Here is a 14,368-nt window from a genome sequence, read left to right on the forward strand (position 1 = left end):
GGTGTGAAATTGGCATTTTGAGATTCCATGACTGTTTACAGCTCTGGTCTCTACTGTTGAGGCACAGGGTATTTTTTTCCTCCTTACTATTGGTTGAATTTTTTACTTAGTGTAGGGTTACTCTTACAAGTATAAAATTTATTTATTTTAAAGTCAGAGTTACAGAGAAAGAGAGAGATATCTTCCATCTGCTGGTGCACTCCCCAGATGGCTGCCATGGCCAGCACTGTGTCAGGCCAAAACCAGGCACCGGGGGCTGTATCTGGGTCTCCCACGTGTGTTGCAGGGGCCCAAACATTTGGGTCTTCTTTTGCTGCTTTTCTCAGGCCATTAGCAGGGAGCCAAGTGGAAATAGAGCATCCAGGACATGAACTGGCACCCATATATGACGCAGACATCACAGGCGATGGTGTTACCTGCTATGCCACAATGGTAGCCCCAAGTTTTCCACTTTTTCTATAGTGGCACTGGGAGTGGTAATGCTTTAATGGATATGCAAGAAAAATTTGGTTTTGAATGACCTTTCTGTTTACTGTTTTAGTTGTCAGGCAGCCTTGGAAAACAGGTAAGAGATAAATCTCTAACCTACACATACAAAACAATATAGCATCTATGAGTGTATGTACAGTACCGATTTTAAGGAATGCCAATGAAAAATTATCAGATTTTGGTTGATCAAAAGTGTAGAAAGAGAATTTTGCGCCTAATATGTTTTTGGCTGAAAATGTAATTCCGGTGAGTTTCAATGTAGGGCTTTTTTGTCTTAAGGGTAAAGTCTTTTATCTAATAGATACGTTTTTTTTTTTTTTTTTTTTTTTTGGCATCTCACAGTTCCAATGACACTTCCAATGACTCCCATTGCCACAACACACACACACACACACACACATACACACACATACTAGCAGTATATCATCTAGTAAAGTGGATGTAGAATTAACATTTTTCCTGGAAGGAATATATCTGATTTAATGACCAAATCATTTTAAGGCAGCACAACAGAATTTCACAGTAACTAAATCTCTTTCTTCATACCGATCATGCATGTTTTACTCAAGCATTGAGTCATTAGCATGCTTATAATAGTTCTAATTTAGCACAACATTTTCTGAATTTTATCCTTGAGTCATTTACAAATTGTTCATATTGAGTAAACAAAGGAAACAGATTGCATTTTATACTTAGTAATTTATCTCAAAGAAGAGGGGAGGGTTAATTGTTTTAAAGTTTTGGTCTGTTTGGGGAAGTGAGCCTGCTTTTTCATTGCTAGGCATAAATGCTATTTCTCATCTTTTTTGAAGATGGTGGGGGCGACTATGGAGGAGTAAAATGAAAAATTAGGACCAGGACAAGATTGACCACTCCCAGAGGGGAGTGTGGAGCAAAAGGGGAGCTGGCACGAGATTATCCAAAACAGTTGGTGCATTCCTTAATGATCAAGTGCTTGAGAAGTCCAGCTCTTCCTGGCAGAGCATCTGTGTTGATGTTTATATCACTGCCCTGCAGTATGGGAAAGGCATGCTTTCTCTTGCTGCTTGGCTAAAAATAGGATGGAATATAGCATTGTATGAGATATTTTAAGATAGTAAAAACATTTACGAGGTTAAAGGTTTGACTTTTGGGTCAAAAAAGATCAGTGATATAAGTCGTGGTATTCTTTATAGACTGAATTTTATCTAGAGTTTGTTAGTGATTTGGACACTTGGTTAGAGAAGTTATTTGAGGTTTATTTGGTGCAGTCTGAAAAACCCACTCTGCTGTCTTTTCTGTCAGCTTCCCAGCATGAAGAGCAGGCCTGAAAACAGCCTCTATTTATACACCCTTGTTCTTATTTGGAAAATCAGTTGTTTCATTGGGGAGAGAAGGGAGGGAGAGGGATGGCAAAGACATAGGCAGAGCAGAGTGGGAGCCAGAGGCAGACGCAGAGACCGGGTGCTGGGAAAGGGGAGAGAGAGGGAGAGGGAGAGGGAGAGGGAGAGGGAGAGGGAGAGGGAGAGGGAGAGAAAGAGAGAGAGAGAAGGAAGGAAGACGTAAGCAGGGAGTACGCTTTGTATGTTATAGTGACTTCAAAATAAAACTGGCACATTTTAGTGTCTAATTATTTTTAGTGAGCTTGGAGGGTTTTAATTAAAATTTAAGAGTGCTCTTCAAGCTCTCCAAGCTCCAATTTTATCCCACTGTATTGTGGAGCACTTGCCACTGTGGAAAAATGTACAGTAACTGGCATGTGCATTTCCGTGTTTCCTTATACAAATGTGGGATGGATCATCAATAGGATACAAATATATAGATGTATATATATATATATATATATATATAGTATATAGTGGATTTAGTTATACACTAAGATCCTGGCTACTTTTTGGGAGTTATCATTGTTCCCGGACGAATAGAAAATCTGTTGTGTTGAAAAGGTGATTCCTATGGTAAAAAGAAAAAGGATCTCTTCACTATTTTCTTAGAGTCAATAAATGCAATTGGAAATCTTCATACACAGTCAGCAGTCATTGTTTTCCTTGCTAAAATATTTTAAAGGTATTTGCTATGTCATGTTTCTAATATTTTAGCGTTTTTAACTTTAAATATCTCTGAGGCAAAAGGAATAATAAGTGTTTACTTATAAATTGTTTTAAAGTACAACTTATTTACTCTCTTTTATCCATTTGAAGAACCTTTGTTTTGTGCAGAATAGGAGTTAATTCTGCTGAGGCTTTGTTTAGGAGTAATTTAAAATTGTTCCTAAAACATCATTATACAGATTAGGAAATAAGTATCTTACATTCTCCCACTTTGCATTTCTTTTTTATCATGAAATTAATCATTAGCAAGCACAAATGTTACTAAACCCTGGTAAAGCATTCTTGACTTACTCAACCTGAAACCCAGGTACATAATAAGCACAAACATCGCTTTGCTATCCATTAAACAGGGTCTTTTTTTAAAAAAAAATCTGTTCCTGGGGTAAGCATGTGGTACAATGGGCTAAGAGGCTGCCTGTGACACCAGCACCCCAAATGAACCTTGGTTCAAATCCCAGCTGCTCCATTGCTGATCAGGCTCCCCGAGCCAATGTTCCTGGGAATGTGTAGAAGATGGCCCAAGTCCTCGGGTCGTGCCATCCTTTCAGACCTGGTCAGGGTTCTAGTCTCCTGGCTTTAGTCAGGCCCAGCCTAGCTGTTTCGACCAAAAGATAGAAGACACCTTTCTCTCTTTCTCTCTCTCTCTCTTTCTCTCCCTCAATCTCATTCTGCCTTTAAAATGAATGAATAAATATTTGAAAAAAATTATTCTGAATTGTATATTTCCTTTTTTTTTTTCCCCTAGAAAAGTTTTCTTGAAAGAGAACCATTTTGGCCAGTGCCGCGGCTCAATAGACTAATCCTCCACCTAGTGGAGCCGGCACACCGGGTTCTAGTCCCCGTCGGGGCGCCGGATTCTGTCCCGGTTGCGCCTCTTCCAGGCCAGCTCTCTGCTGTGGCCCGGGAGTGCAGTGGAGGATGTCCCAAGTGCTTGGGCCCTGAACCCCATGGGAGACCAGGATAAGCACCTGGCTCCTGCCATCGGATCAGCGCGGTGCGCCGGCCGCAGAGCACTGGCCGCAGCGGCCATTGGAGGGTGAACCAACGGCAAAGGAAGACCTTTCTCTCTGTCTCTCTCTCTCTCTCTCACTGTCCACTCTGCCTGTTAAAAAAAAAAAAGAACCATTTCATTTTACATAGGAAAGAAAAAAATCAGAAACTATACAACTGAGAACTAATTTACAAAGATTCTTCAAAAAGTTTGTGGAAAATGGGATGAAAAGATAATTTTTTGATGCAAAAAATTTAGAAACCATCCAGTTTTTTTCATAATATAAATTTTTTGAAAAAAAAATTACTTGTGTCACCCTCCCCACATACTTTTAAAGATTAATTTAGTTTTTTAAAGTCAAGAGTTTTAGAGAGAGAGGGGGAGAGAGAGATCTTCCAATCCAGGGGTTCACTCCTCAAATGGCTACAACAGTCGGGGCTGGGCCAGGCTGAAGCTAGGAGCCGGGCGCTTCATCCACCTCTCCCAAGTGAGAGGCAGGGACCTGAGTACTTGAACCATTCTCTAAAACTTTCCCAGGTGAATTAACAGGGAGCTGGATTGGAAGTGGAGCAACTGGGACTCAGACCAATTAGCACTAATGTGAGATTCAGGCATCAGAGGTGGCGACTTAACCTGCTGCACCACAGCGCTGGCTCCCTGGAATATGCATTTTTTTTTTACAAACTTGTTGAAGATTGCTCATATAACATATCAAGACCTTTATATCCATGCTTAAGATATAGATGGAGGAGAATTTTGAAGTACAACTTTTCATTTTCAATAGTCCTGTTTCAGTCACTGTGATTTTAAAAAAATTAGACAAGATAGATGTAAAGTACTGCACTTCGCTGAGTAGGTACTGGTTAATGGAAGCAAATTCTTTCAAAAGAGGATGAGTTGATTTTGTCATATTTTACTTTAAAACTGAAGCATAATGACTTATGTTCATTTTTAGTTTGTATATGTTATGGGGGACATTTTAAAAATCAGTTTTCACTGTTATTTGAACGATAAACACAGAGACAGAGAAAGATAGATCTTCCATCCACTGGATCACACAAAGCGTGCAATAGCCAGGGTTTGGGCCGGGCCAAAGCCAGAAGCTCATAGCTCCATCTTAGTCTGCCCTGTAGCTGGCAGAGATCCAAGTACTTGAGCCATCATCTGCTGCCACTGTCAATGCGCATTAGCAGGAAGTTGGTTTGGAAACAGAGGATCTGGGACTGGATCAGGCACTCTGATACAGGATGTGAGCATCCCAAGTTGTGTACTAACCACTGCTGAAGGTCCACCCCTGTGATCACATTTCTGTGCTATGCATTGTGATTCCTTATCTCAGCTTCCGGAAAGCACATGATTCCTCTTTGTTTTTCTTTTAAAGACAACTCAAAGTCACTAAACATTGAGTATTCAAAGTAAGACAGTAAATTTTACTCCATATTGTTTTTCTGTTTTGATGACTTTGGCACCATGACTATGTAGTTGTTTTAAATGAATCATGTAAAACATTTATATGTGCAAAATAATTCATGAGTATCTGAGATGTCCAGCCCTTTTTTTACATTTGGAATCCCACATGACTACTGTGTTAAAGCCACTGCATGTGTTCTTACTCTTTCCATATATGCTACACAAACCAGCTTTCTTTACTTTTTTTTTTTTTTTTAAGATTTATTTATTTATATGAGAGGCAGAGTCACAGACAGAGAGAGGGGGTGACTGAAAGAGGGAGATCTTCCATCTGCTGGTTCACTCCCTGGAGCTGGACTGATCCAAAGCCAGGAGCCAGGAGCTTCCTCCAGGCTTCCCAAGTTGTTGCAGGGCCTAAGCACTTGGCCATCATTTACTGCTTTACCAGGTGCATTAGCAGAGAGCAGATTGGAAATGAAGCAGCTGGGACTCGAATTAACACCCATATGGGATGCTGGTACCTCAGGTAGATGTTTAACCTACTGCACCACAGCGCCGGCCATAACTTGTGTTTAACCTCTGTTTTTCACATTAGTACTAGATCATAACAGGGCAAAATATGATCTAATCAATTGCCTCTGTAAAACTCATGCCCTATTAATGTAGTTGAAGAATGTGGTACAATGGGGATGAATCTTTTTAATCAGTGCCTTTACCTGGGTATTGTTTTGAGCAGAAAGTTGGAAAATTAGATTTTTACTTATAATTTTGTATCTATTAAGTATTTCCCCAATTCATATCAGAACCCTTTTGGTGAGGCCCAAGGTCTGGACTTGACTAGTGTTTGATAGTAATCTCCTCCTGATCCTCTCCTTCCTTGTTCTGCTTGCTTTACCTTAAAGCATGGAGTGCTCAGCACCGATGCGGTGTGTCCTTAGATGTTTGGCAGACAGATATTTAGCAGAGAAAGTGGAGACTTTTTCAGGAGGTTTCCTTACAATTTTGAGTCTTCCTGCAATATCATAGAATTGAGATTAAACATTAATAAGGTTGTATGTGGTTAATTTTATTATCCTGTAGATAAAGGTAATCAGTGATTGTTACTAAATATTTTCATGGTTATAAATGTAGATTTGGAAAGAGTGGTTCATTTTTTCCCTGTTTCTGCTACTGAACTCATATAGCCAGATTCATTACAGTAAGGATTAATGTTCTAGTAGGAATGTACAATGCTTTGAAATTATTAACCATATTATTAACAAGTAGTGTTTATGTAAAGCTATGTCCAAGTGATTTGACTTATGTTTGAAGTATGTGTTCCTGTTGTCCATATAGTTCTATTTTTCTCCCATGAAGTTTCAGCATTTTTTTCTTGGAGTTCTGAAAGATTTCAGGTCTATTTATAGAAATGAGAGACATATTTTAGCCTGTTTTACATCTAGTGTGTATCTAATCCTAGTGTATGAAGTTTCTCTGGATTCGTGATCATTACCAATAAATTAGGGTTTATCTTTTTAAAAAAATTTATTTATTTATTTGAATGTCAGAGTTACAGAGAGAGGGAAAGACAGACAGACACACACACACACACACACACAGAGCGATTGAGCACCTCAATCCGCTGGTTCACTCCCCAGATGGCCACAGTGGCAAGCACTGGGCCAGGATGAAGTATAGAGCCAGGAGATTCTACAGGTCTCCCATGTGGGTGACAGTGACCCAAACATTTGGGCTGTCTCCCACTCCTTTCTCAGGCCATTAGTAGGGAGCTGGCTGGGAAGTAGAGCAGCCTGGGCACAAACTGGCACCCATATGGGACACTGGTTTCATAGGCAGTGCTTTTCCTGCTGTGCCCCAGTGCGGGGCCCCCAGGCTTTTATCTTTGATTATTATAATATGTATTCTCAACTCAGTTTTTTTACCAAATGAGTTATACTTTTGCATTTCTATTGGTAATTATCAGTTTAGTGCAATGATACAGCATGTTTTTTTTTTTTTTAAAGAATGAAAAGTAGGTAGCAGATGAAGTTCAAAACATTATATTGGTTATTCCTATCTATAATTGAATATTTATTGAAACCTAATTTGAGAAAAAGTAATCTCTGAGAGGCATGGATTCTTAACACCTAAATGGCATTTTTAAAATGCCTTTAGCATGAAAATAGGTGTAGAACAAAATGTATACCTCATTTTTGAATGTGAAATAAAGACTAGTAGGAGATCATTTTAACAATTAAACACACATGCATGCAGGCCCCAATGAAGGTTACTAAGAATCAAATTTTGAACCTCATCGGTTGATTAGTCATTGAAGCCGAAAAAAATAATAGGAAAGAATGGAAGAAGGAAAAAGGGAAGGCAGGAAGGAAGGAAGGAAGGAAGAAGGAGGGGAAGAACTAAGGGAAGGGCAGGGAACCTTCACTTAACAGAATCGAGCTGATTCTATCTAGAAAGAGCGTTAGTTTCTGTGATAGCCAGCGAGCGTGGTTGTTCTTCATCAGCCCTTTCACAATACACTGATCTGGATTCCATCTGTTTCTTGATTGATTGATAATGTCAGGGACAGATGTTAATTGTTTTTTGCCAGTAGTTTCTGACCATATAATGGTCTTCTCATCTCTTAACCAGGGCTCACTGCCTTTTTCTAAAGCTTATCTATCTTCTAAAGCCCTTTAGATCCATCTTGACCTTACTGTCATTCTGAAAAATTCAAGGAGGATTTGGAAGCTGGAGAAAAAAATGAAAGGGAAAATGCTAAAGAGATAGGTGCTGATATGGGAGAGAAAAAGCATTTGGAATTGGAGTAATCATTTTAAATAGAATTTTAAAAGGAAGTTATCAGAATTTTGACACTTGGAATGCTGAAATTTAAGGGGAGTATAATTTACACTAAGAATTTAGAAACTAAATCTGCATTCCCTTTTGGAAATGTGACCTATTTGTTAAGATTTGAGACTGAAAATATGGAAGTACATAGTTGGAAGCAGTAGCCCTACTTTCAAATATATCTGAATGGAGAGAAAAAGTAACTCATTGAGAAAAATGTAGTAATTATTTAGACATTGTGAAGTTTGAATATCTTCAAACTTTATGAATTTAAAAAAAACAAATGTAACTACTTCCTATAATCTAGTGTGCAATTTAGATTTGCAGTAGCACAAATAATATTTACAAATATATTTTCTTTAATAAAAATATTTACCACTTTTTATGTGAGAAACATGTTAGCAGCTTTCACCACTTAGTGACAGAGAACATCTTGACTTTATTTTCTTCTTGCTTCATCCTAAATGGGTGTCTTACAAAAGTTGTGTTTCATTTTAAAGGACTAAGTGGTTACAGGTTGATTGGTCTCTCTGCCCTTGAAGCTTTGTCATTGTTCCTTGCAAAGCACGTAAATTTTGCTTGTATTTAAAAAAAAAGTCACCTGAATGAAAAGGAATAACATTTAAACTTTCACCTCAGAGACCCATTTTCTGTCTTTTCAGCTTAAGAAATGATAAATACCAGCAAAATTTTGATAGGACTATAGTACTAAGAAAAGATTATTCAGCGTTTCATTTCTACCCTGGACAATTGTTTAAATACTCTTCTGGAAAAAAATTATTTTAGCTATGGTACTTTACAGTAGATAGAATAATGTAATTGTTTATAGCCTAGGGTTAGAGCAACACCAGCAAAAATAGCTTTGTGCATTTTTAAATGAGAGAATTTCTCCATATGCTGGACTTCTGAACTTGTGAGATACATATATTTTTAATACTTAACTTTTGTATTTTCATAGATTCTTCCTGCATGGAAAAACTACTTTCAAAAGATTGGAAGGAAAAAATGGAAAGACTAAATACCAGTGAACTTCTTGGAGAAATTAAAGGTACAATATGGAAAATGTCAAGCATGTCAGTGCAGAGGTTATTTTGTATAACAACGTATTTGCTGATCTTCTATACCATAACAGTAATTCCTTACTTCTAACACTTGATTGTAAATGAGAGTGTAATGTGTCCCTGAACTTTGATTCTTTGTACGGTTTATAGAATGAAATTTTTGCCTGCTCTTTAAACATATAACTTATTGGATATACTGACTCATTAATTAAAAATATGAAAAAGAAAATGTTATACCAACCAAAAGATGACAAAATTGAGTTAAAGATTATCAGCGTTTCCTCTCAAAATCAGACTACTTTAGTTTATGAATTCAAATTATTGATTTTAACTCCTTGATGATCAATAGGGGTCACTTGTCGTACCTTTAAAAAATTTACAAAATGGGCCATGTGTAATGTTAAATGGGTGCATTTTGAGGTGTATTTCCTTGGTTTAAATACTACTCCGTTACTCACTAGGTGAGTGATGCTGGGAAGCCATTGAATATTTCTGTTTCATATTCCTAATCTCTAAAATGGGGATAATGATAGTACCTTTTTCATTGGTTCATTAAGAGAGTTAATACATGTGAAGCTCTTTCAACTTTGGCACTTAAAGTACTCAGGAGTGTAAGTTGTTTTCATTATTAATGTGCCTGTGGGATCATATGTTGATTAATCTCAAACATCTTTCATAGTATCTAACATTTTATTATCTCTGAATCAGATGAGATTGAACATTTTCATTTCTGAATATATGTGACATATGTGTTTGAAGTTATTATTTTAAAGCATAACAAGAAGTGGACAACCCTAATCTATTCCAGTAATAAGTTAGCCTAACAGGAAATTATACTTCTTGGTTAACCAAATTCACTCTTGTTGATTCATATCTGGAGATGAAGTATTATATTCCTAGAATTTTATAGTATGTTTCTAGAATTTTTTGTAGCATGAATAAAATCTATGTCCATTGATGAATTCTACCAGTATCCCTTACCTACAGATGGTCATCATCCTAAATTGCAGTAACAATTTGGAAACATAATTACATTAGTTTTCTGAATTTATCAAACTGCTTCAAGTGAATCTTCCTATTGTTATAGATAATATCTCACAATAAGCATCTGTTGAAAATATTATTTTGGGTTTAGTAGAGAAAGTGTGTAATCTTCAGGCATGTTCAACTCAGCTGAACAGTGAAAGGAAGTGGTCTTTTACCAATGCATAATTAATAACTCATTCCATTAACTGATACAGTGTCAAAATCAAGTGGAAATTTGGTGGTATTTTGAATTTCACTGATTCTGTTTTGTACTCATAAAGGCCGTTTGCTATTTTGGAAAAAAAAAGAAGAAACTCAAGTTATAACTGACGGGTAGAAAGAAAGTCATTAGTGACATATTCTCTCTCCAGCTGCAGTAGCATGGTGTGTGCTACTCTGCACGTCATTCTGTGTTTTCTTCTCTTTCCAAAGTCATTGGTTTTATAACAGTGAGAACAGAAATGGTTTATGCAAAGGCAAGCTTTTGCCAGCATGAATAATGGGGTCTAACTTTCTTTTAGTAATGTGAAAACAAACTTTTTTTAATGTTAAGATTAAACCTAGAGTTCTATACTTTAGGGTATTCCCTCACCCCAGCTCTCATGTTCGGTACTTATTTATATGTAATTCAAATTATGAATTAAAAATAAGAAGAATACTAATCTTAGACACTCAAAATGTATAAAATCCAAAGTACAGCACTTAGAAAATTAGTCTTTTCTAAATTCTTTCACTATTTTTTCTGAATTCTGTATGTGATATAGGAACTTGCATTTTTTGCTCTTCTGAGTTGTATGGACGTAACAGAAAATAGTCTTACTAAATTATACATTTTTATTTATTCTACAGTATTATCTCTTCTTAGATTTTAATACTTTGTCACCATATACAATATATTACATGGAGAATATCTCAATAATGTATAATTTTTAAGTTGTGAATAACTTAAAGTATCAGTGATATTCAAATAGTTTTAGCCAACCATTGCTAAAACTCAACATACTTTTCTATACTAGGTGAGACAAGGCCAGTTACTATGCACTTTAATTGGTTATCATATTCCAAAATATTAAAGTGATATAAATTTTTCTTTGGGGAGTACATACTATGGTAGGTTATCAGTATTTAATATTATATTTCAAGCATTGTTTATTTTTAAATATCTCTAATTATTTTACCCTGATTACTAAATGAATACATATTTATTTGTGAGAAACACAAAAACACAAAAAGGATTAAAAAAAAGTCCTTAAATTCTACCTGTATCTTACTTTTTTCATTTATTTGAAAGAATTATAGGGAGAGGTAGAGATAGAAAGAGAAGAGAGAGAGAGAGAGAGAGAGAGGTCTTCCTTCCGCTGGTTCACTCCCCAAATGGCCACAATGGCTGGAGCTGCACTTATCTGGAGCCAGGAGCCAGGAGCTTCTTCTGGGTCTCCCACATGGGTGCAGGGGCCCAAGGAGTTGGGCCATCTTCTACTGCTTTCTCAAGCTGTAGCAGAGAGCAAGGTTGGAAGTGGAGCAGCCGGAACTTGAACCAGTACCCCTATTGGATGCTGGTGCTTCAGGCTGGGGCTTTAACTCACTATACCATGGCGTTGGCCCCCTACCTGTATCTTATTATCTATTCTGTCAATGTTGACTTATGCATCTATGTGGTAGATGTTTTTTCATTTTTAAGATTTATTTTATTTCGAAAGAGTTACAGAGAGAGATGGAGAGACAGAGAAAGAGAGAGACCGATCTTCTATGCACTAGTTCACTCCCCAAATAGCCAGTGCTATTTGGCCAGTGCTGGTCCTGGCGAAAGCCAGTAGCCAGGAGCTTCATCTGGGTCTCCCATGTGGGTGGCAGGGGTCCAAACACCTAAGCCCTCTTCCACTGCTTTTCCCAGGCCATTAGCAGGGTGCTGGATTGAAAGTGGAGCAGTGGGAACATGAACTGGTGCCTGTATGGGATGCCTGCATCATGGCAGGTTTGTTTGTTTGTTTGTTTTAATTTGACAGGTAGAGTTATAGACAGTGAGCGAGAGAGACAGAGAGAAAGGTCTTCCTTCCGTTGGTTCACCCCCCAAATGGCCGCTACAGCCAGAGCTATGCTGATCTGAAGCCAGGAGCCAGGTGCTTCATCTTGGTCTCCTATGCGGGTGCAGGGGCCCAAGCATTTGGGCCATCCTCCACTGCCTTCCTGGGCCACAGCAGAGAGCTGGACTGGAAGAGGAACAATGGGGACTAGAACCCGGCGCCCATATGGGATGCTGGCTCTGCAGGTGGAGGATTAACCAAGTGAGCCACGGCGCCAGCCCCCATGGCAGCTTTAATGTCAGCCCTGTGGTAGATATTTTTCCCCCACAAAATTAGTTATCATCTTTTGCTATTCTTTTGTGATCTATGTTTCTGGATTGATGATATATTATAGATTTTCCCTTGATTGGATAGACTGCTAAAATATTTTGTTGGCACAAAATATTGATAAAGTGCTATTTCATAATTTATCTGAGCCTTTCTTTCAATATTTAAGTTGTTTTTAATATTTGTCAGTATAAAGAGCACCTTGAACATGGATAACTTCTTATTAAGACTTTTCAGCTTATTAGTAGTTATTTCCTTAGGATATATTCTTAGAAGTGAAATTCTTGGGCCAAAGAGTATGTTCTTCTTAAGAAGGCTTTTGATTCATATTGCTGGTTCCCCTGCAGGAAGGGCATAGTGTTTTGTACTATCACCAACAGTGTTTGCAGGTGCCTATACTCCTTGCCCGGCTTCAGAAATTTCTTGCTAGTTTGATTGATTGAAAACAGCATACCATTGCTGATTTAATATGTTTCTTTGATAATTAATGAGAATGGTGAGTTTTACATATTTATTTGCTAATAAATATTTCCTCTTTTGTGAACTGCTTATTTATGTTGGGTGCCTATTTTCCATTTACAGAACTTGTGTGTTACTTACTGTTTTGTAAGAATTCTCAGAATACATGTTAGTAGTATTAGCTTTCATTTGTCACATGTATCATATTTTGGCCATGCACTTTATTTTATGGTTTTGTTGTCAATATTTTCATCCTTTTTTAAACATGTATTTCTCTTGGGGAGTTGTTTAAAAAGGTTTCCCTACTCTGAGATTAAAGAGTGTTTTGTATTTTCTTCCAATTAGTTAGTTACATTTTAGAATACTTAACTCTTTAATTCATCTTGACTATATTTTGATTGATAATGTCAACTAAAGGTATAACTTTTTTGTTCTCAGGTAGTCAAGAAATGGTACCCCATCCCATTTATTAAATAATGTACTTTATTTGTCTTGAATAAAATCCTTTATTCTTCTTGAAGCAGCATATTATACTCTGATTATATATTTGGAACCATTTCTCAGATTTTGGTTATGCTTTGGATCTTTCCACCTAAAATATTTTTAGTACTATGCTGTATGATGCTGTATTATTTTATATCACATATCTGTTACATATAGTTTATAGTATTTTCCTAAAGTAAATATTACAAAACCACATTCATAATTTCTCTTTAGGTGTTTATATACTTCTCTAAAGTTTATCTTAGATTTATTTTTGCCCTTTGTATTTTTAAATTTTTATCAAATATTTTATTTTATTTTTCATGTTATCTGAAAGGCAGACGGAGACAGATAGACAGTGAGACAAAGATCTTCTGTGTGCTAATACATTCCCCAAGTGCCCACAACAGCCAGGATAATCATGCACTGATGGCACGGACTGATGTACTTGGGCCATCACCTGCTGCTTCCTAGGAGGCACATTAAATGGAAGCTGGCTTGGAAACAGGAGAGCCAGGACTCCAGCCAGACAGTCTGATACAAGATATGATGTCCTAAGCACTGCCTTTTTTTTTTTTTTTAAATAAAGATTTATTTGCTTATTTGAGAGGCAGAGTTACAGAAGGTGAGGTCTTCCATCTGCCATTTCACTCCCTAAATGGCTACAACTGCCGGAACTGGGCCTATCTGAAGCCAAGAACCACCAGCTTCTTCATGGTCTCTCATGTAGGTGAGGAGCCCAGGCACTTGGGCCATCTTCCACTGCTTCCCTAGGCCATTAGCAGGGAGCTGGATAAGAAGTGGAGCAGCTGGGACTTGAACTGGTGCTGTATGGGATGCAGGCTCTGCAGCCAGAGGCTTCACCTGCTATGCCACAGCGCTAGCCCTCCAAGCAGTGTCTTAACCACTGCACCAAATATCCATCTCTTCAAGATGCTTTTTAAAAAGAGATAACATTTATATAAAATTATAGTGAACTGGTATCCTTACAGTTTTGAATCTTTCCATTCAGAATTATTTACCCAATTTGTTAATGTCTCAAAAATATTTTGTTCTTTTTTTAGGTGCATAATTTTATTTATTATATTTTCTTTTCAATTAATATTTCATTTATTTTTTTGAGATAGCATATTTTTAATTTACTTTATACTCAAAGAATTAATCACCTATTAAATAGTTCAA

General features: G+C 37.2%; 1 protein-coding gene across 50 annotated transcripts in view; it reads left to right on the plus strand.

Moving 5' to 3' along the window:
- The window catches only part of SOX6 (SRY-box transcription factor 6), a 647,472-nt gene that overhangs the window by 360,098 nt on the left and 273,006 nt on the right, over positions 1–14,368 (plus strand). For all 50 annotated transcript variants that reach the window (XM_051833972.3, XM_089328236.1, XM_070073077.2 and 47 more), the window contains one exon: positions 8,765–8,854. In XM_051833972.3, the coding sequence (XP_051689932.1) occupies positions 8,765–8,854 (90 nt within the window). The remainder of the gene's footprint in view (positions 1–8,764; positions 8,855–14,368) is intronic.

This window comes from Oryctolagus cuniculus, chromosome 1, assembly GCF_051225735.1.
Source record: "Oryctolagus cuniculus isolate XC-2025 breed Fujian yellow rabbit chromosome 1, ASM5122573v1, whole genome shotgun sequence".
NCBI lineage: Eukaryota > Metazoa > Chordata > Mammalia > Lagomorpha > Leporidae > Oryctolagus > Oryctolagus cuniculus.